Source organism: Leucopleurus acutus, assembly GCF_964270905.1.
Source record: "Leucopleurus acutus genome assembly, chromosome: 3".
Lineage (NCBI taxonomy): Eukaryota > Metazoa > Chordata > Mammalia > Artiodactyla > Delphinidae > Leucopleurus > Leucopleurus acutus.
Window position 1 is genome coordinate 763,497 of NC_139145.1, and position 19,599 is coordinate 783,095.

General features: G+C 65.7%; 1 protein-coding gene across 2 annotated transcripts in view; it reads right to left on the minus strand.

Annotated features, from left to right (window-relative positions):
- Positions 1–781: 781 nt before the first annotated feature.
- The window catches only part of SBNO2 (strawberry notch homolog 2), a 43,851-nt gene continuing 25,033 nt past the window's right edge, over positions 782–19,599 (minus strand). The window contains exons 1-29 of one of the 2 annotated variants that reach the window (XM_082835199.1): positions 18,949–19,056; positions 14,425–14,586; positions 13,169–13,252; positions 12,781–12,877; positions 12,299–12,453; positions 12,059–12,192; positions 11,888–11,978; positions 11,646–11,789; positions 9,909–10,026; positions 9,519–9,624; positions 8,947–9,100; positions 8,042–8,218; positions 7,456–7,553; positions 6,628–6,710; positions 5,535–5,726; positions 5,119–5,288; positions 4,424–4,555; positions 3,827–3,962; positions 3,641–3,753; positions 3,443–3,514; positions 3,223–3,331; positions 3,043–3,117; positions 2,809–2,952; positions 2,637–2,731; positions 2,472–2,564; positions 2,183–2,314; positions 1,890–1,966; positions 1,598–1,788; positions 782–1,484 (exon numbers count right to left, since the gene is read on the minus strand). In XM_082835199.1, coding sequence (XP_082691325.1) covers positions 1,006–1,484; positions 1,598–1,788; positions 1,890–1,966; positions 2,183–2,314; positions 2,472–2,564; positions 2,637–2,731; positions 2,809–2,952; positions 3,043–3,117; positions 3,223–3,331; positions 3,443–3,514; positions 3,641–3,753; positions 3,827–3,962; positions 4,424–4,555; positions 5,119–5,288; positions 5,535–5,726; positions 6,628–6,710; positions 7,456–7,553; positions 8,042–8,218; positions 8,947–9,100; positions 9,519–9,624; positions 9,909–10,026; positions 11,646–11,789; positions 11,888–11,978; positions 12,059–12,192; positions 12,299–12,453; positions 12,781–12,877; positions 13,169–13,252; positions 14,425–14,586; positions 18,949–19,038 — 3,903 coding nt within the window. In that variant the 5' untranslated portion in view covers positions 19,039–19,056 and the 3' untranslated portion in view covers positions 782–1,005. Of the gene's footprint in view, positions 1,485–1,597; positions 1,789–1,889; positions 1,967–2,182; positions 2,315–2,471; positions 2,565–2,636; positions 2,732–2,808; positions 2,953–3,042; positions 3,118–3,222; positions 3,332–3,442; positions 3,515–3,640; positions 3,754–3,826; positions 3,963–4,423; positions 4,556–5,118; positions 5,289–5,534; positions 5,727–6,627; positions 6,711–7,455; positions 7,554–8,041; positions 8,219–8,946; positions 9,101–9,518; positions 9,625–9,908; positions 10,027–11,645; positions 11,790–11,887; positions 11,979–12,058; positions 12,193–12,298; positions 12,454–12,780; positions 12,878–13,168; positions 13,253–14,424; positions 14,587–18,948; positions 19,057–19,599 lie in introns of those variants that run through there. The other variant, XM_082835198.1, reaches the window with a different exon arrangement.

A 19,599-nucleotide genomic window follows, 5' to 3' on the forward strand; every position in this document is an offset into this window, starting at 1 on the left:
GGGTTCTGAACGAGCCCAGGCGGCTCACGTCTCGGTGGGCAGGAGGCAGCAGTGTCTGCTCCAAGACGCCTGGGGCCTGGTACGGCCAGTGCAGAGGCAGCTGGCCTGCTACCCTGGTGCCAGGACCATGCAGTGGACAAACAGCCTCCTGGGGCGGGTGTCTCCCCGAGCCTGGCCCCGGTCATCCAGAAGGCCAGGCGCTGTGGGTGGGGTGAGGCAGCAGAGGGAGCGCCAGCAGCCTCCCCGGACCACCGTACGGCCCCTCCCCGCCGTCCCTGCAGGCCAGAGCAGCAGACAGCCTGGGAAGTAGTGAAAAGGCACATATATTTAAAAAAGATCTCTTTACATATATACACTTGAATTCATTATAAATACACATAGAAACCAGGGGGCCACCCACCAGCTCCGCAGGAGATTCCAGGCCCTGGGAGAGGTGGCTGGGCAATAATTTAGGGCACAGAGAGCAGGGAGGGGGTTGCATATATTAATAGAAGATCTGCCCCACGGAGCCCCCCAGAGGCGGTGGGGCCCTGAGCACCTGGGGTTTCCTGAGTTTCCAGCTCTTGGGGCCACCCAGTTTTGTGGATTTCAGGGCTGACCGGGCCCGGTAAGGTGGGTGGGGTGGGAGCCCCAACCCCGGCCTGGAAGGGGGCAGCAGAGGACAGAGGCACAGAGGAGGCCCCCCACCCCCAGGCCCTGCCTGGCCCCGAGTGTCCTGAGTGGGGCCTGCGCATGGCCACTGCCCACCAGGCAGGGCTTGGAGGGCACCCCCAGGGCCGGCAGCGTCTCGAGCGTCTGCCCAGGCACCGGTGGGAAGGCACTGCAGTGGAGGCCTCGGGAGGCCGGACGAAGGGCCCCTGTCCCCGCCTCGAAGGGCTCCTGGCCCCGCCTGCTCCTCTCAGTAGTCCGCAGGGCGGTTGGCCCTGCTCACCACCCGCTTCCCCGGTGTAGACAGGGCACCTATTATAGATAAATAAGTTTCGTGCGGGAAGGACGCCCCGGGGCCTAGGAGTTGGGGAAGGGGGGGCTGAACTGGATGACGCTCTGCCGCTCGGGGCCCCCGCTGCCCTCCGGAGCGCCTGCTGCCCCCCCGCCGGCGCCCAGCAGGCCGGGGGGCTCAGGGGGCGGCGCGGCGTTGAGGGAGCGCAGCATATCCTCCAGCACCTCCTTGAAGTTGATGTCACAACCCTGGTGCAGGAGCGCCGCGGGGTCAGCCGGGGCGTCGGGAACACCCAGCAGCAGGCCGCCGGGGCCGGGGGCCGGGGCCGGGAAGGCGAAGGGCGAGGGCGGCGGGAAGGCCTGGGCCGGCGGACTGTACGTGAGGTCCAGGACCTCGCCGGGGCCGCAGGGCAGCGCGAGCGGGCGTGGGGCGGGCGGCAGCGCGGGGAGACCCCGGGCGCGTGCCTGCTTGCGCTTCACATCGGCGTCCATGAGCTGCAGCTCCTGCAGGACGCGGCGCACGCAGGCCTCAGGGATCTTGATGCCTGCGGGGTGGGGGCGGGGCCGGCGGTCAGGGCCCGAGGGGAGGGGCGGGGCGGGGCGCCCCCCTCCCGGCGGGACACCGCCCTCCCCCACCCCTCCTGCGCCCACTGCTCACCAACTTGCTTCTTCTTGTCCTTGGTCTTGAGGCGCACGATCTGCAGGTAGCTGCTGCTGGTGACGTCGGCCATGACGGCGGCGATGCGACCCCACACGCGCAGCAGGGCCCCGCACAGCATGTAGTGGTGTCGCAGCCTCAGGCCCTGCGCGCAGTCCTTGCCCTCCTGCACCAGCCGGCAGTGCCGGTTCCTGCGCGGGGACCACGGCTCAGACCAGCTGTGGCACGGGGCGTGGGCGAGCCCCTCCCAACACCCCCCCCCCACTCCCCCCGGGCTGCCCTGGGCCCTCACCATGTGGTGTGGCTGCAGTGAGTCAGAGAGAAGGTGTAGCTGCTCTCCCAGTGCTCTCTGGCCTCCTCCGCTGTCACCTGTGGACACAGCCGGTTGAGCCCCTGGACCGCGGCCTGTCCATGCTCCCCAGCGCGCAGGTGGGGAACAGGAGGTCCGAAGGCCCCAGGCCCGCTCATCCTGCGCCTGGCGGCCAGGGCAGCGGAGCATGGAGGTGGAGGGCCAGGCTGGGGGCTGCAGAAGACGGGCGCGCCAGGGGCACAGTGGGGGCGCACTGCGGGGCCGTCGGGGCCTACCCGGTGAAACCTCCGGCACAGGCTGTCTAAGGTCTCCAGCTGGCTCTGCCGCCCGATGTTGGGCTTGTACACGGTGAAGAGCTTGCCGCGGTTCTGCTGGGCCAGCAGGCAGCTGGGCTTGTTGCCGCGGACCTGCGTGGGGGCGTGCGTGAGGCTGGGGCTGCGCCGCACGTGCTGGGCAGTGGTCCCCACGGTGTGCGGGCCCGTGCAGCCCGCTGCCCTCCCCTCCCGGCCCACCAGCCAGGGCCCTGCCCGTGGGGGTGCGCCGGGGGCTTGCTGGGGGGCCCACCTTGTAGGAGAGGTAGAAGCCGTCGTGGGTGCCCATCAGCTCCAGCGACCGGGCATAGGCCTCCTCCCACTTCAGGCCGCGGTCCACGCTGATCTGCGGACACGCAGGCATCAGGGGGGGTGGGGGTAAGGGGAGGGGGCGGGGCGGGCGGGTGCAGCCGCTCACCTTGTAGAAGACCACCTGCCCATCCTGCGGGTGCCCGGGGGCCAGGAACACCTGCTGGCTCTCCTCGTAGATCTCGTCAATGCCAGGGGCCAGGTCTGGGGAGGGCAGGCGGGGTCAGCGGCGGGTCTGGGGGCCCGGGCCCGGGGGGAAGGGCATCCCCAGCGGGGCTCACCCAGGATGCCCATGTCGTATTTGCCCTCCTTCTTGTCGGCGGCGATGAGGTGGTCGAAGGTGTCGGAGAAGTACTGGAAGAGCGTGTTCTGCTTGTGCACCTCCAGCCCCAGGATGCGGTTGAGGAACTTGCTGATGGAGCAGTCTGCTGGCGACAGGGGGCCTCAGGCTGCGTCCAGCCGGCCCTCCCTGTCCACCCACCCAGGAGGTGCGGGGCCGGGGGCGTGGGACTCACCCTTCTCCACGTCCAGGCAGCCGGACCGGGACTCGCGCCCGCCGATGCCGACGGACAGCAGCCCCTGCTTCATGTCTGTGGGGAGGGAGGGTCTCACACGCCTGCCCGCCCCAGCCCACGGGGGCTCCCCCTCATGACCCGTGTCCCCCTGGGGTGTGTGGGGAGGGTCCACCAACTCACCACGGAAGAAGGCGGCGTCCCCTCCAGGGTAGCCCTGGGGCAGCGGCACCTTGCTCTCTGTCTGGCTTAGGATGGTGGTGAGAACGCAGCTGAGCGCCCGGGCGCCGTACTGTGGGGAGGGGGGAGGGCCGCGGGCCGCGTCAGAGGCTGGGGCGCCCCAGGTCTCGGGGTCCTGGCACCCCGAGGACCCCCCTCCCCTGGGCTCTCCCACCTCGGGTACCTTGTTCTCAAAGTTGTACTTGCTCAGGTCACGGGACTCGGTGGCTCGGCGGTCCCCGTGGGTCAGAGCCCCCTGCCCGGGATGGGGGAAGCGGTCACACGTTGCCCACGTGGTGCTCCTCCCTGCGCCCTCCGCCCTCCCCAGGGAGCCTCCCCGCCCAGTCCCACACCCAGCCCCCCCCTCCGCCCACAGGCTCACCAGGCTCTCCAGCCTCTTGGCCACGATGGAGGCAAACCTGCGCTCCCCGGCCAGCTCTGAGATGAGGAAGATGTACTCGGGCGCGGAAACCTGGTTGGAGCGGTGGGTCCGGCCTGGAGGCAGAGAGGGCTTTTAGGGACCAGGCAGGCCCGGGGGTGGGGCGGCCTGGGGCGGGGCGGGGCTCACCAAACTGCTGGATGGCCCGGTCGGCGCTCCAGGGCAGCTCCAGTGTCATGTGCACCCGGCGCCGCTGGTTCGGTACCCGGCGGTCGGCTTGGAGGGAGATGCCGGAGCTGGAGGCCTCTGAGATGATGGCCACGAGCTAGAGGGACGTGGACGGGGACAGGTCTGTGGGGCGGCAGGGCGGGCAGCCTGCTCCTCCTCGCCCCGCACCCTGCGTGCCCTGGCTCAACCGGCTGCACCTGGGGGGACCCACACAGGAAGTTCAGACGTGTGTGTCCGTGAAGGTGTCTCCGAAGGCTTAGAATGGAATCTGGACCATCCCGGGTCACCCCTGGAGGGTCTGCCTGCCCTGTGGACATCAGCTCCCACGGGGCAGCCCAGAGAAGCGGTGGGCCAGGCACCAACACAGGGCGCGTGGGACTCGGGCTGAAGGCGGGGCTGGCCGGGGGGCGCTGTGAGGGCCCCACACAGGCACAGGAGCACAGCACACACACCCCCACACAGCTGGTGGTCCTCCAGCCAGCCGCTCGGGACCCCTGTGCCTCCCAGCCCATGCGCAGGTGCACAGGGGTGCCCTCCAGGCACAGCCCCGCACCCCACCTTCTCTCCGCTCATGAAGCGCTCCTTCTCCCTGAGGTTCACGTGGTCGATGGAGAGGCCCTGCTCGGCCCGGGACTCGAAGGCCACCGTCCCGTCGGACCTGGACACCACGCGGCCCTTCCTGCCGGTCATCTGTGGCCGTGGTGGGGGCGAGGGGACAGGCTGTCAGCCGCTGTGGTCGCCCAGGGGCTGGTCCCCGTGGGCCTCAGTTTCCCTGTCCCCCCACCTGGGACCCTGGGGCTCTTGGGTGTGTGTGGCAGGGGGCTGCCAGGACCCGGCCTCTTGCCAGGCTCGGGTGCCCACGGGGCCATCAGCAGGAATGGTAACTGCCATCTTCCTAAGTTTTTTTATGGCAACCCAGCCGCCTGAGCCAAGATGAAACTGAGGTGGCACCAGAGGGACGTCCCAGGAAAGAGCACAGGAGCACAGGGGGAAAGAAGGACGGGAGCGGGGACAGGGTGGGGGACGGGGTCGGGGATCAGGCCTGGGAGCCCTGGCCCAGGGGGGCGTGCGGGGGAGGTGGGCGTGGAGCTGGGCGGCAGTGGCTGAAGGGGTAGTGCAGGACACGGGACGGGACGCTGGACCCAGCAGCCGCAGCACCGCCGCCCCCCTCCCCCCTCCCCCCCACGCCCCCACCCCCACCCCCGGCTCCGCCGCCACCGCCAAGCTGGCCACCAGGGAGCACCAGAGCTCACCTCCGCCACGCACTCTGGACCCCCGAGCTGGTCAATGAGCTCGTCCAGGGTGTTGACGGGCAGCTCCCGGCCCAGCGCCTGCACCTTGGCCAGCAGGTCCTGCTTCAGCCGCTCCACCCGCTCCAGGACACCGGGGCCGTGCAGGTCCCGCGGTGGGGGACACAGGGGGCCTGTGGGGCCAGAGGGTCAAGGGGCACTGTCCAGGCCGCCTGCCCACGGCCCTGTTCCCAGCTCTGGCCCTTGAGGATGACGGGGGTCTCTGGGGAGCGGGGCTGAGCCAGGGGTCCAGAACCTTCTCCCTAAGCCCCACCAGCCCTTGCCAGCCGCGCGCCCCAACGCCCGCACTCGGAGCCTGAGAAGCAGGGACGTGGGGGGAGGACCTGGGGGGAGGGCGTGGGGGTGGCCACGGCCCTCACCGCGGTCGTCGGCCGGGAGCCCGATGGCGTCCACGATGACTACGTCATCGTCCATCAGGGACTCGGGGGAGGAGTGGAAGTCGCTGTCCAGGCCGCCGTCCGACTCCGTGCTGCTGTCGTCACTGACGCGGATCACGCCCGCTGCGTCACACGCCAGCCTGGGCACCTTGGCCCCACGGCCCCGTGGCCGCCCTGCAGGGGAGCAGCCAGGGGTCACTGCCGCCTGGCCCCACGCCTTTGTCCTGGCGGCACGGTCTGGGGACAGGCCCGGGTGCCAGGATGGTCAGGGCTCAGGGCCAGAGCCCCCTGCTCCATCCACCTTTGGCAGGTCTGGGCTCTGCTGGTGGCCAGGGCACAGCGTAAAGGGGCACCTCTAACATCCCTGCCGGACTTCCTGACACGGCAGTGTGTCCTCGGGTGGTGCCTGGGGAGGCCACACGCCCACCCTCACAGGGCGGCCCTGGGTGGGTCGGCCAGAGGATGAGCCCAGGCCCTGATGGGGTGATGGTCCAGGGGCCTACGTAACTAAGCTACCATCCAGGACACCCGGGAGGCCGGTCCCAGGAAGTGGGAGGAGCAGGACTGGGCCCCCAAGGCCGGCCGTGTGCCCTCAGGTAAGCTGCTTGGCCTCTCTGAGCCCTACTCCCCCCTGGGCGAGGATGCTCAGCCTTTGCCTAGAGCAGCAGGCAGTGCATGCCAGAAGGGGCTATGAGGCCACTGCCCCATCCCGGGGTGCTTTTAAGGGCTCCATCCTCGTCCCTGGACCAGCGTGGTTCTGGCCTCCGGCTCACTTTCACCTGGAGAGCGCGAGGCCCCGCCTGCTGGGGGTGAGGCTAGAGGCGTGGGGATGCGCTAGCCACACCCCCATCCTGCAGCGCGGGGTTTTTAGCTGACTGAGCAAGCTGCCCTGGAGGGTTGGGGAGGGCATCGGGGGTCAGGCCACGTGGCTGTGCAGCCAGCAGCAGAGGGGGCAGCGGGAGTGACAGCCTGACCCAGATCAAGGCTCAGAAAGGAGGGAGGCCGGAGGCAGGCGGCAGGAGCAAGGGAGGAGGCCACAAGGCGCCCGAGGTCCCGGCGGGCGGCAGGCGCTTACTTTTTCGCTTATTGCCCGGTCCTCTCTCTCGCTTCCTCTTGGTTGAAGGAAAGTGCTTCTGAATTAGCGACAGAAAGACGCCTCTGAAAGTGAGAAGCAGAGTTTATTTTCGCTGGGAGACCTGGAGGGGTTGGGTCCCGTGTGTGGGTTTGCTCTGGTGGGGACACCCAGCGCCAGGGGGCCCCGCGGGTGGGTCTGGGTGCAGGGGCTCAGAGAAGGCGCGTGGGAGGGGAAAGGAGCTGCAAGGACAGGGGGGCGGGGGTCCCACGTGGTGGGCAATGGACGGAGCGTGGGTGGGAAGCTGGGTGGGGCTCCCGCCGTCAAAGGGCCCACAGCTCTGCCCACACGCGCTGACTGGCTGAGGGGGAGGCTCCCAGGATGGGGTCCCAGGGGAAGGGAGGTGATGCTGGGCTGAGGGGGAGAGGCCAGGATGAGGTGAGCCAGGCAAGGGGCCTCGTGCTGGGACCCTCACCCAGGGTGGGAAGAGAGGCCAGGGGCTTTGGGGACCAGCAAGGCCAGTCCCTAAAATCAGTGTCGTCCTTGAAACGGCACGGTTCCCACGTGGGGGGGGTGGGTGCAGGCACCGGGAAGCCTCATTCTAAAGCCCTGGGACCCTCGGCCAGCGCCCTCCGAGTCCTGGGGTCCCCACGGTTACCCTTTCTGGCTTTACGATGCAAGATGGGCCTAAGGTCACTTAGGACCGGGGCCGCTCCCTAGGCTGGGAATACAGGCAGGGCCAGGCCACAGGTCGGCCCCAGGGTGGGTCGCAGAGGGAGGGGTCCCCGGCGTAGCCCCCACCCTCCCCACCGGGCCGCAGGCATCACTCACTCGGCAGCGGACACGAAGCCATCAAGCTGGCCCTCCTTCTCGCCCAGCACCTCCCGGGTACGCGCCTCACCCGTGGACTGCAGCCCGATAACCACGCACTGCGGGGGTGGGTGGTGGTGAGCAGAGGCCTGCCCACCAGCCCCGGAGTGCGGGCCCCAGAGGGGCCCCCAGGGAAGCACCAGGCCCCACACTGGCCCTGTCCCAGCAGCCAAAACCCAGGGCGGGCCTCAGTCTCTCCCTCCTCCCACCCCCGTGTCCCTCGGGCTGCCAGGCCCCGACAAGCCCAGATCCACCTGGAAAGTCCACCTGGCAGCCCACAGCCAGCCTCAGCTCCCGGACCCCCACCCCCATCCTCTGCCCTGTTCTTTCTTGGGACTCGCCAGCCCAGCCTGCACACGGGTAGCCTGGGGCAAGGCGGGACCAGAACCTTCCGGGTCTCAGCATCGCCCTCACCAGCCCCATCCTTGCGGGTTCGGCCCAGCCACACACAGGCTCCTTTGCGATCGTGAGGCTGACACGGCGTGCCGGGTTCTGCCCACTCGCCCCTGACACAGGGATGCAGGGGGCCCGGCACAGCCCAGCTCACCTTGTCCCTGGCCAGCTCCTCCCGGGCCAGCTCCACCAGCCGGCGCACCTTGGCGGCAACACATAGGTACTTGAAGAAGCGCTGGTGGGCCGACCAGAACTGGCCCCACAGGGACTTGCGTGACTCCAGGCCGATCCAGTCGGCTGCCTGCTGGAACACGCCCAGGGCCTCGGCCCACTGAAATGACACGCCTGGCTGAGCTCACTACCACCGTCTCTGCCCGGACCCTGGCTGCCCCCGCCCCATGGAAATGTGGGCCAGGGAAGGGGGGCTGTAAGTAGAGCAACAAGGAGGCCCTGGCGATAGCTGGACGGTCGGAAATGTTAAGAAACAACAAGTGTGATGCTGGTGAGACCGTGGTGGAATGGTGCTCGTGCAACCCAGGGGCGGGTGGACACCGCCTCCCGAGGCGGCGGGGATACCCTCCCTGCCAGCTCCCTGCCAGCGGCCTCTGACTCTCCACACTTCAGACCAGGGTCTCGCTGGGGTGGTCCTGCCCCCAGGGGACACCGGGCCATGTCTGGGGCATCTGCGGCTGTCACACTGGGGGGATCCAGGCATCGAGCAGGTGGGTCCAGGGAGGTGCTCCCACCCCGCAGCGCCCAGGACGGCCCCACGGAGAGAGACAGAAAACGGCCACCAGCTCTGGGTTCTGTCCTGGGGGCAACGTGCTCAGGAAATCATGGGGAGGGGAGGCGGGGATGCGGGCGTACAGTCCGTACAGAATCCCCAACTTGAACAGGATCAAGATGCTGGGCTCCTGCCAAAGACCGAGGCGGGCGGGCCAGGTGCTCCCTCCTGTCCAGTCTGACTAATCCCTGTGGTGTCTTAAGGGCAGACGCTGAAGGTGACGGGGGCGTAACTCCAAGGGGACATGCAGGCTGTCCACTCAGTCAGAGGCTCACCAGCAGGGCCGCCCGGTTGTAGATGTGCTCGAAGGACGGGGCCAGCGGGATCTCTTCGATGCGGAAGGTGACGCCAGAGAAGCTGAGCTGGCGTGCGATGTACATGCCACTGACCTTCATGTCCATGGCCACGATCTCCATGGCGCCCACACCCCTGCAGGTGAACACAGGCTGCCTGGGCAACGGCCTGGGACCACATGCTAGGTCCCACCCAGGGGCAGAGCAACCTGAGGAGGGGCTGTCACCCAGCACTGAGCCCTGGAGAGCGAGGAAGGGCCAGGTGCATGGAGCAGAGAGCACTTGCAAAGGCCCTGTGGTCACCAAGGGCCTGGTGGGCCTTGGAAACACACAGAAAGTAGTCTGCCTGGACCAAGGAGGAGCCTGCACGGGAGCAGGAAAAGTGGGGAGGAGGCCCTTTCGCCCTGAGACCGATGGGAAGTACTAGGCAGAGGAAGGATAGGATTTGCATTTTAAGATCTCTCTGGCTGCCAGAGGAGCATGGGCAGGGGTGAGGGTGACACCTGGCCCCCGCTCCCATCATGTGGGGGATGGGCACGGGGTAAAGCGCACACCTCTTCTCGATGGCATGCAGAAATTCCTCGAAGGTCCGGAACGGTGTGCCCTCGCCCCAGATACCCAGGCGGCTCATGTAGATCATGTTCCGGGGCTCAGAGGCACCTGGGGGAAGGGGGAGCCACTGTCAGCTCCTCCGACCTGGGAAGGTTGGGGGCCTCAGGTGTGGCCCCAGAAATGGCACGAGGGCCAGGAACGGGGACCTGAGGCTCTCGGGAAAGTGCCCACGGCCAGCTGGCAGAAGGGAGGCCCCTGACAGGGGTTGGTGTCTGAGAACAGGGCCTGGCAGGAGCTGGGCTGCAGACCAGACGCCCCCCCCCCCAACTCTCTCCCACACACAGCTGCGCCAGGGCAGGCATCGCTCGCTCGTCGATGACCAGGCCCCTCACCTGTGGCGCTGGCGTAGACCACCCTGGCCAGGGGCAGCTTGTTCTGCAGGTCCAGCACGGCCTTGCCCATCTTGGTGGAGCTGGCATTCTTGGCTTTGTGGCACTCGTCAAACACAATCTGGGGTGGGCGTGGGTTAAGGACTGTGCTGGAAGGCGGGCCGCCCCACAGACCCACCACGACACCCTAGGTGGTCCCTTCCTGGTTGGGGGGAACTCTGGAAGGTGCCTGGGGGGATCTGGCCACAGGGTGTGGTCCTTGGGGTGTGTGAGGCCACCAAAGCCAGAGGGAAACAGCCTCTAGGCCTCGAACAACGTGGACAGGAATTGAAAGACACAGAAAGTTCTTAATGTTTTCAGGGGAAAAAGCGCAAGTTACAGACAAGTATGTCTGTCACGAACCTACCTGAAAGGCAAGGTGTGAGTGCCACACGCACACGCACGTGTCCACACGTATGTACAGGGGTTCGACGGAGGATCAGCAAAAATGCGAGTGAGGTTAGCCCGATGCCATGTGGCCGCCCCCGAGGTGTGAGGTTAACATTGCTGTTTTTTTATGCTGCTGTTGCTGAGCTGAGGCGTCACCTGACACCAGGCGCCCAGAAGCATCAGTAACCCTGCTGCTTCTCCTGGCTCATGGGAGCTCTAAACAGACTATGCCTCGTGAACAGAGGGCCCACAGGCCTTGTCTCATCGGAGGGAGCGAGGGGAGCTTCGGCAAAGTGCACTCACCCCACTTCTGAGAACAAGGGTGAATCCCAGGGAGATAGAGCCCGAGGGTCCTCTAAGGGCCCCTGCAGAAATCCGCAGGGGAAGCTGTGGCCCCTCTGTGTGTGTGTGTGTGTGTGTGTGTGTGTGTGTGTGTGTGTGTGTGTGTGTGTGTGTGTGTGTGTGTGGAGGGGGGGAGCAGCGGGGGAGAAGGCCGAGGGGGGTTGGCCTGAAGGCTGTTACTGGTAAGAGGAATGTGTGAAACAAGAAAACGTTAACACCAGATACACATCAGACTCTAGCTTATAGTCCCCTAAACTTCTTCTTCCCACAGCTTGATGAACATTCTTTTTTTTTTTTTTGGCCACACCAGGCAGCTTGCGTAATCTTAGTTCCCCGACCAGGTATCAAACCCGTGCCCCCTGCATCGGAAGCAGGGAGTCCTAACCACTGGACCACCAGGGCAGTCCCTGGTGGACTTTCCTATGCTTTGTTTCCTACAGTTTGGTGGGAGCAAAAAGAAAGGGATCTCAGGCTGAAAAACAAAGGAGGGAGACGCCTGGGGCTTCGGCCCAGTCAGGAAGGGCCTGGGACCCACAGCAGCTGGCAGAGCTAGAGCAGCAGGGCCTCTGGCCTAGCTGTGCTCTGGCTCTCCTGGACTGCCTCCCGCCCCGCCCCGACGGAGCCTGGGTGGGACCAGCTTGGGGGCCGGACAAGGACGGGGGAGGAAGTGCTCTGCGCCCCCAGACCTCCGGCCCCGCCGCCCGCGGTGTCGCAGCAAACACCACCCCGACCCTGTGGTTACGGGTCTGGCCAGCTGGAGCCAGGAGGCTGAGCCAGACGGCCAAGGGCGGGTAACAGCCGTCCCTGAAGGCGAGCCTGCGCCACCAGGCCCTCCCTTCCGGGAATTCCTCCCGCGCTTCCGCACCCTCCGGCACCGGCCAGGACCAAGGCCTCCCGGCCCCCTGCACTCGGCTCCGCCCCTCCCGGCCCCCTGCGCTCGGCCCCGCCCCCGCATCACGGCCAGGATACCACGCCATCGAAGGCCTCCCCACACCACTCCAGGATCTGCCGGATGCGCGTGCGGTGCTGCCCGCCTGCCTGGCTCTCCCCGATCAGGGCGGAGTAGGTGGCAAAGAGGACGCCCTCTGAGGTAGTGTTGTCGCCGTACTTGATCTGGGGAGAGGGCCAGGCATCGGTGCGCGCCGGGGCATAGCCACGCCCGCGCTCCGGGACCCCCACCCCTACCAAGCGAGGGGCTGCGGGCCACCCACCTTGCTCAGCGCGTGCACCGCGATGCCAGGGGCGGCGATGTCCCGAAGGTCGCGCTCCGCATCGTACTTGAGATCATTGGAGACGCTGAACCTGCGGGTGCGGGCCAGTAGGCTTCAGGAACCCCCTGCCCACCCGCCGGCCCACCCCATGCCCAGGGAGGGACAGCTCACCACAAGGCCTTCTTTCTGCCCCGCAGGTAGTTCTCCAGGATGATGCCGGCCACCGTGCGGCCCTTGCCCACGCCCGCGCCATCGCCGATAAGGAAGCCCGCGCGCTGCCCACCGGGGAGCAGGACCTCGTGTTGCTGCGGGAGAGGGGGAGGAGACGGGGGTCAGCGTGCGGCAGGGTCAGGGTGGGCACTGAGACCCCCTCACGCCGGACGCAGACCTGCTTGGAGACCCTGGGATCACCTGGCAGGCGTAGGTGATGGCCTCTAGCTGCAAGGCGGAAAGGGCTCCGCTGTCGGAGGAGGCCAGGGCGAGGGTGTAGGTGATGTCCGGCGGCGGAACGCTGGACAAAGTGCTGGTCTCCACCACGCGGTCTGGGTGCTGCTTCCCAAGCTTGGCTAGAGGGGCATGGGGTGGGAGGGGGAGGCAGGTCAGGGGCGTGGTCTGGACAGGGTTGGGGGCGTGGCCCATCGATGCAGAGCAGGAAGGCGGCTGACCTCTCCACTGCCCCCTCCGCCTAAGTGCCGAGTGAGGAGCACAACCCCGATTACAGAACCGCCACTCCGGAGCCCGCCCACAGCTCCCACACCTGCCTTGGCAGTTTAAGGGGCCCTGGGACCTTCAGGGACCCCGGGGATGGGCGCTCCTGGCCGGAGGATGCAGACCCAGTGAGGCTGTGCAGCCCGGTGGTCGCTGCTGGGGGTCTTTTCCCACAGCACACTCACACTTGGATGGCACGTAGTCGGCGTAGGTCTCCGCGTGGCCCAGCTCCTCTGCCTCATCCTCCTCAGCTTCGTCGTCCTCCTCGGGGTGACTCTGAGACTGAGGGCAAGGTGCTGTCATGCTGGGGACAGTACTGTCCCCTGCACCACACCAGCCTCCCTGCCCGGATCAGGAGCCTGGTCCACCAGCCAGCCCAGTGACTTGGGGCAAAAGGGAGAGGTCCCCCCTCCTAGCATGGTGCCTCCCTGGGACCTCAGTTTCCCCATCTGTATAATGGTCAGACCATGCTTCTAAGCCCGCCAAGGGCCCGCATACAGCAGATGCCTGAGTGAGTGGCCCTCCCTGGTCCCCAGGAGGGATGGGCAGGGGTAGGGAAGGGGCCTGGCTCACCTGGTAGCTGACGAGAAGTGGGGTGCTGGAGAGAGAGGACACAGGGTCCTCAAGGCCTGTAAATGGCCCGCTGGGCAGGAACAGCTGGAGGGGAGAGGCAGGGAGAGTAGGCATGAGACTGCAGGCCACAGGAGGGGAGGAAGTGCCTCTATGGGCCCCCCGGCCTCCAGGGGGGCTCGCCTTGTGGTCCTCAAGCCCCTCAGCTGGCCACCGGCCTCCTTCCTGTTGCCCGCCCACCTAGATTTGATAGATACATAAGTACTTGGGATACATAAAGTACTAGATAAATAGGTACTAGGAATGCGGCATACAACACGATAAATAGAATTTACACTGCTGTATGTTATATATGAAAGTTCTTAAAGTAAACCCTAGGGGTTCTCGGCACAAAGAAAAAATACGGTTTTTACTTCTTTAATTTTTTTTTTTTTTTTTTTTTTGGGGCACACTGTGTGGCTTGTGGGATCTTAGTTCCCTGACCAGGGACTGAACTCATGCCCTCAGCAGTGAAAGTGCCGAGTCCTAACCACTGGACCGCCAGGGAATTCCCTCTATTTCTTTAATTCTGTATCTATATGAGACTATGGATGTTCACTGACTTGTCATCATTTCATGATGTATGCAAGTCAAATCATCATTCTGTATGTACACTTTAAACTTACTGCTGTCTGTCAATCACATCTCAATAAAACTGAAAGGAAAAAAAACACAAAGTTTTTTTGAAATGAAAATAAAATGGAAATGAGGCACAGGGAGGTCTGAAACCTACTCTCAATTCCCTCTCCCTTTTTTTTTTTTTGAATTAACGAAAACAAACAAACAACTGCAGACGCAGGTTCCTGGAAGGCTGACTCAGGTTCCCGCAGGCAGGGCTGGCCACAGCAGCAGTGGGCGTGGCGTTTCAGCTGCCAGCCTGGGCCTCAGGTTCCCGGGAGGCTGGGAACCGGTAGGAGGGCCCTGGCGAGGCGAGGACGGGCCTGGGTCGCCTGCTGCACCTACTCTGGGCACTTCGTATCCCCCTGCCAGCCCCAGACTGGGCCCAGACGCTTCCCGAGGGCCCGGGGATTTCATGGGCACTGAACCCGTCAGGGCATCTAGGCATATGCCCACCAGTGTCCACTAGTGTATGCCGGGCTCCCCGGAGCCCCTCTTCCCCCTGGGGAGCCCCTGCATCTTCTGGCCTACATGGGAGACATGAGCACCCTCGAGCCACACCCTCCTCCGTGTCTGTTCGGCCGAGGATGGGGCACACTGACCTTGTCGTGGGTGGAGGGGCCAGTGCTCACGTCCCAGATGGTGGGCACCTGGCTGAGGCTGTCGGCGGGCAGGAAGTCAGGTGTGTCTGCGATGTCTGAGAGGGAGTCCACGGACGAGGAGAAGATGGAGGCATTGGAGAGGTCATCGAGGTACGAGGAGTCCTGCAAGACAGGCCGGGTGAGGGCAGCTGTGAGGCCCAGCCACACGGTGGATGCTGCTCTGCCACAGAAAGGGGTGACGCACTGACACTCGCTACAGCGTGGATGGACCCTGAGAACACGACGCCCAGTGAGAGAAGCCAGACACAGAAGGACACACGGTGTGTGATTCCACTGATGGGAAACGTCCAGAACAGGCAGATCCAAAGGGACAGAGAGGGGGTTCCTGGTTGTCAGGGACTGGGGAGGGTGTGGGGTGACTGCTGATGGGGACGGGGCTTCTCTTTGGGGCCATGAGAATGTTCTGGAACTAAACAGAGGTGATGGTTGCCCGACTCTGTGAATGCACTGGAAACACTGAATTATGCAATTCAAATGGGTCAGTTTTACAATATGTGAACTGTATCAATAGAGCTGTTTGAAAAGAAAAAAGGAAAAAGGCAAGTGGAGGTGAGAGAAACCAGACCCCACAGGCGCTGCGCTGGACTCTACTCAGAGGACACCGGGAGAAGGTGACGGACACCCCGTGCCTGCCCTGGCCCATCCCCATGGAGGAGGTGACACTGGTGTAGGGATGCCAGGACGCACGGACCGCCACAGCTTCAGGAGACATCTGCTGCTGTGGAGGCTGCAGTTTCTAAACCTAAATTTAAAGGGAATCGGGGGACTTCCCTGGTGGTCCAGTGGTAAACAATCCGCCTTCCAATGCAGGGGACGGGGATTCGATCCCTGGGTGGGGAACTGAGCCCGCACGCCACAACTACTGAGCTTGTGCGCCTTAACTAGAGAGCCCGCATGCCGCAAACTACAGAGCCCACGCGCCCTGGAGCCCGCACACCACAACTAGAGAGAGAAAACCAGCACATCACAACTAGAGAGAAGCCTGCGTGCTGCAACAAAGACCCAACGCAGCCAAAATAAATAAATAAAAATAAATAAACAAAGGGAATCAGGTGCAGCGCAGGGGGGTCCCATACCGGCCCCCCTCCCTCCCAGCCCTGGTCACAGGCATGGAGCTCCTGAGTGTGCCTGGCCTGTGCTGGACGTGGGGACATGCAGAGACAGCCCCTTGGGGCTTCTGGACCAGGGTCCCCTGCGGTGGCCCGCTGGGTCACGGTGCCCACACCGCCTGCCACCTGGGGAGGGCAGTGCAGCACAGCTCCCCGTGCCCAGAGCTGGGGAAGGTGCAGGCCCCCCACCTCCCTCAGCCCCTCCAGGCTCAGATGCGGGGCAGCCCTCAGCCGAGCCCCGCAGGGAGGGAACCCCCCACCCCCGCCTGCCTGCCATGGGTGGAGCCAGGTGGGCTGTGGCCTCAGCGTGCCCATCAACGGGAGCATTTCCCAAGCAGGGCAGGGGCCAAGGAGGAGGGAGAGCGGCCCTCTGGGAGCCCCCAGCCCCGCGTACTGTTCACACATCTCGGCCCATCAGGGCTGTTGGAAGGCCGCGGCCGGGCGGGCTGGGACAGAGGGTGTGGTGTCCCACTAACCAGTGAGAGAAGGCCAGGAGGGTGGGCAGGGCTGACCAGTGGGGGTCTCGGGGCCCCAGGGGCTCAGATCAGTGGACTCTGGGGAGGAAGGGTGGGCCTGGGCCTAGGGTCCACCCGATGTGACCAGTTCGGGCCTGGAGGCCACAGCTGAGCTGGCTTCTGGGGGTGGAGGGCAGGTCTCCGCAGTCCCAGGTCACCGAGAACAGGCCCCTGATCTCAGCCAGTTCCCAGTCCTGCCCCACGGCCCCTCAAGGGCCGTGTTTCTGGGGCTCCCCTCCGACTGATCTGCATGGGAATCAGCCCCCCACGCCCTGGGGTGCAGGGACCTCCAGGCAACACTGTCCAGCTTCCCCAGGACCCCGTGCTCAGATGCTGGTGCGTGCACAGCCCCCAACAGGCAGGCTTGAGAGCACTGTGCGAAAAGGACAGCGGGCCTGGCAGGAAGGGGTGGGGCCCGCTCAGCTGCTATAAGGCTGGGGGCCCCCTGTGGACGCCTCCCACTGCCCGGGGTGCCCTGGCTCCGGCGGTTTGCAAGGAGGGCTGGTCCCACGGAAGGGGGGCAGACCCCGACCTCCCCCCACCGCCTGCAGCTGCAGGACCTGGCGACTGGGCAAGTCCAGGCGAGGAGATGGGGGCGTGGCAGACAGTGCCTAGCAGGACCAGCTCAGCAGCCTGGGAAGAGGCAGGAGGGGGATGCCAACCCCAGAGCAGGGAACAGGCGCTCCATGATGCTCCTTGGGGCACGCTGCACCCCCATGCGAGAGCCCGGCGACTCAACAGGCCAGAGCATCCATCTCGGGGGACACTGAGGCGGCGGCAGTGGGTCTGGCTCTGCTGCCCCTGAGGCCTGCTCCCTACCCCACCCCCGGTCAGCTGGGGTCAGAGGTGGCACATCCCGAGTCTGGTGGACAATGCCAGGGAGGGTGGGCTGCAGAAGCTGGCCGCCCGGACCCCATGAAGTGACATGGGGCAGTGACCCCCAGAGACTCCGAAGGCTGGCTGGGGTGGGGTCCGCGTACAGTCGGGGAAAGCTGTCTTTGCTAAAGTCCCTCTGGGACCAGCGTGGCCCTCCCAGCGAGCGCCGCCGAGCCTGGTCAGGGTGACGATGACCCTGGAGCCCTGAGAGGTGGGCCTGCTTCCCAAAGGTGAAACAGTCACTGGGCAGTGGGCAGGGAGCCGGGCGGGACCTCAGGGGCCAGCCCCGAAGATGGCAGAGGCAGGGGCTGAAAGGGGCGCTCGGGGGCCACCCTGTGTGAGGGCTGAGCACGGAGACCCTTCCCAGGAGGACAGCGTGCAGGTGAAGAAGCCCCCCGTGGAGGAGCCAGGAGGTCAGGTCAAGTTCAGCAGCAGAGACCCCTGGGGTGATGGTTGGGAAGGGCACCTCCCCTCTGAGTTCTCCCCCGGGGAACCCATGGCCCCAGTGCAACCATGAGAAAACACCGGACAAACCCAAACTGGGGACGTCCTTCAGGAGTCCCAGTCCGGGCTCCCCACGACTGCCCAGGGCCCCAGTCCACCCCAGGAGAGCGGGCGACACCTGCACAGCCTGGCGGTCCTGGTGCCACAGTGTTACTGGGGCAGAGGCGACGTGGGGAAGCGTGGACTCTGGGGCCCTGAGGACGACGTATGAACACGGGCCCATCAGCTGGGACATGGGCGGCGCCAAGGGGCTGGTCGTGGGCACACAGGGTCCCTCTGAACTGATTCACAGTCTCTCTGTAAATCTAAAACTGCTCTAAAAAATATAATTTATTAAGAAAGTGGGTGCTCTCTCCCCAGTCTGTGGACACCGTCTCCACCAGATGCCCTGATGGGCAGCTGGCATCGTCTGGGGGCCCCTGGATCCTTGGGGGCAAAGGGAGGTGGGCCTCACTTGGGTCCCCAGGGGGTGGGGGTGGGGCTCCCGAGGTCCCTCCCCCTCCCCACCGTGGAGGGCGGGTGGCTGGATGGAAGTGAGAGTGGACCCCCCTGGTGGGCTGCCTGCCAGTGTTGGGACCTGACTCCCAGCAGCCACAGGAGACCTCCAAGATGACCCAAACCCAGAATCACCTTCCCTGGGTCCCCAGGGCCCAGTCAGGGCAGGGCCGCAGCTCCCAGGCCCTCACCAGAGCCCCCAACCCGGCAGCCTGTGTCCACCCGTCCCCGGGCGCACCTCCTGACCTGCGTCCCCACCTGGAACTCCTCCGGGATCCCAGGCCCCCCTGCCCCCGCTCTTCCCACTGCAGGCCCCAATGCGGGGGAGCTGGCTGGTTACCCCGACAGTTCTGGGGGGCCAGGAGGGCACAGGGTTGCCCACTGTGCTGACTGCCTCTCAGCATGTCGGGGACCCTGGACCAGCGAGGAGCTGCCCATGCAGTGACCCCCCCACCTCATCTCTGCCACCGCCCAGCAGGCTGGGACAGGATGGCCCCCAGACTGGACCCGGCTCTGGGTCTGCTCAGCACCCCCTCCCAGCCAGGAAAGTGACCCCAGAAACATTCTTCGGACACAGGTCCTCTCACTGGTCCTGGGAAGGGGCCCTGAGGAGGGACAGCGGGACAGAGAGACGGAGGGATGGGGACCGATCCTATCTGTCCAATCAGAGCCCGTCTCAAACCATGCCCCACAGAGCCACTGCCACCATCCCAGGACACGGAGCGCCCACAAGACTCCAGGTGGGACAGCTTCAGCCCCCTGCAGCCCCCTGCCCTTCCTGGCTGTCCCCACATTCCACGTGGCTCTGCTCAGAAAACTCCAGCGGGGTCACCCTCGCTGCCAAAAACAGACAGACGGAGCAGGCTGGGGGAGCCCTCCCCCCCGCCCCCAGCCCGGCTGTTCCGGGCGGTTCCCACGGGCCCTCCCAGCCCGGCCCCCCTCGCAAGGCAGGAGCCCAGGGTTACCTTGCCGAGGGCTGCAAACTGCAGCCAGAAGCGCAGCTGGGACATGGTGGCCGCCGGGTCCCGAGAAAGCGGTGGGAGCAGCTGCCTCATGACCACGGGCGGCTCAGCCCGCCGGCCCTCAGCCCTCAGCCCGCCCGGCCGCATTTGCATGTTGGTTTAGTCACCGCCTGCGCCTACTTCCCCTAAGGCCGGCTGACTTTCAGGAAATGATGCCTGCCTGGTAAGTCAGGACGATTACTGGCAAAGCGCGGAGAATTACTGAACGGGGCGGAATCTACCACAGACGGCTGTCAACAACGCCCGCGGGCTGCCACTGGCTCGCCCCCTGCCTGCCCCGGGCGCTCTCCTGGCCCCGGCCTCAGTTTCCCCCAGACCACTGTCCCCCCAGAGCATGTGCCCAGGTGGGCCTGGCAGGGACCACGGCTGTCCCTGGGATGCCCACAGCAGTGACTCGAGGTTCAGAGGCCCCTGCAACGCAGGGAGGAAACCTAGGCTGGCTGCCCCTTCCGTGCCCCCAACGCCCTCCTGGGCCTGCCCTCAGCTCCTCAGCCTGGACCTTCGCTGTCCCAGAGCCCGCCTCCAGTGCCTCACAGGGCCCGCCCCAGGGCCTTTGCCTGTGCTGTGGCCACACCTGGAGGGCCGTCCCCGTGG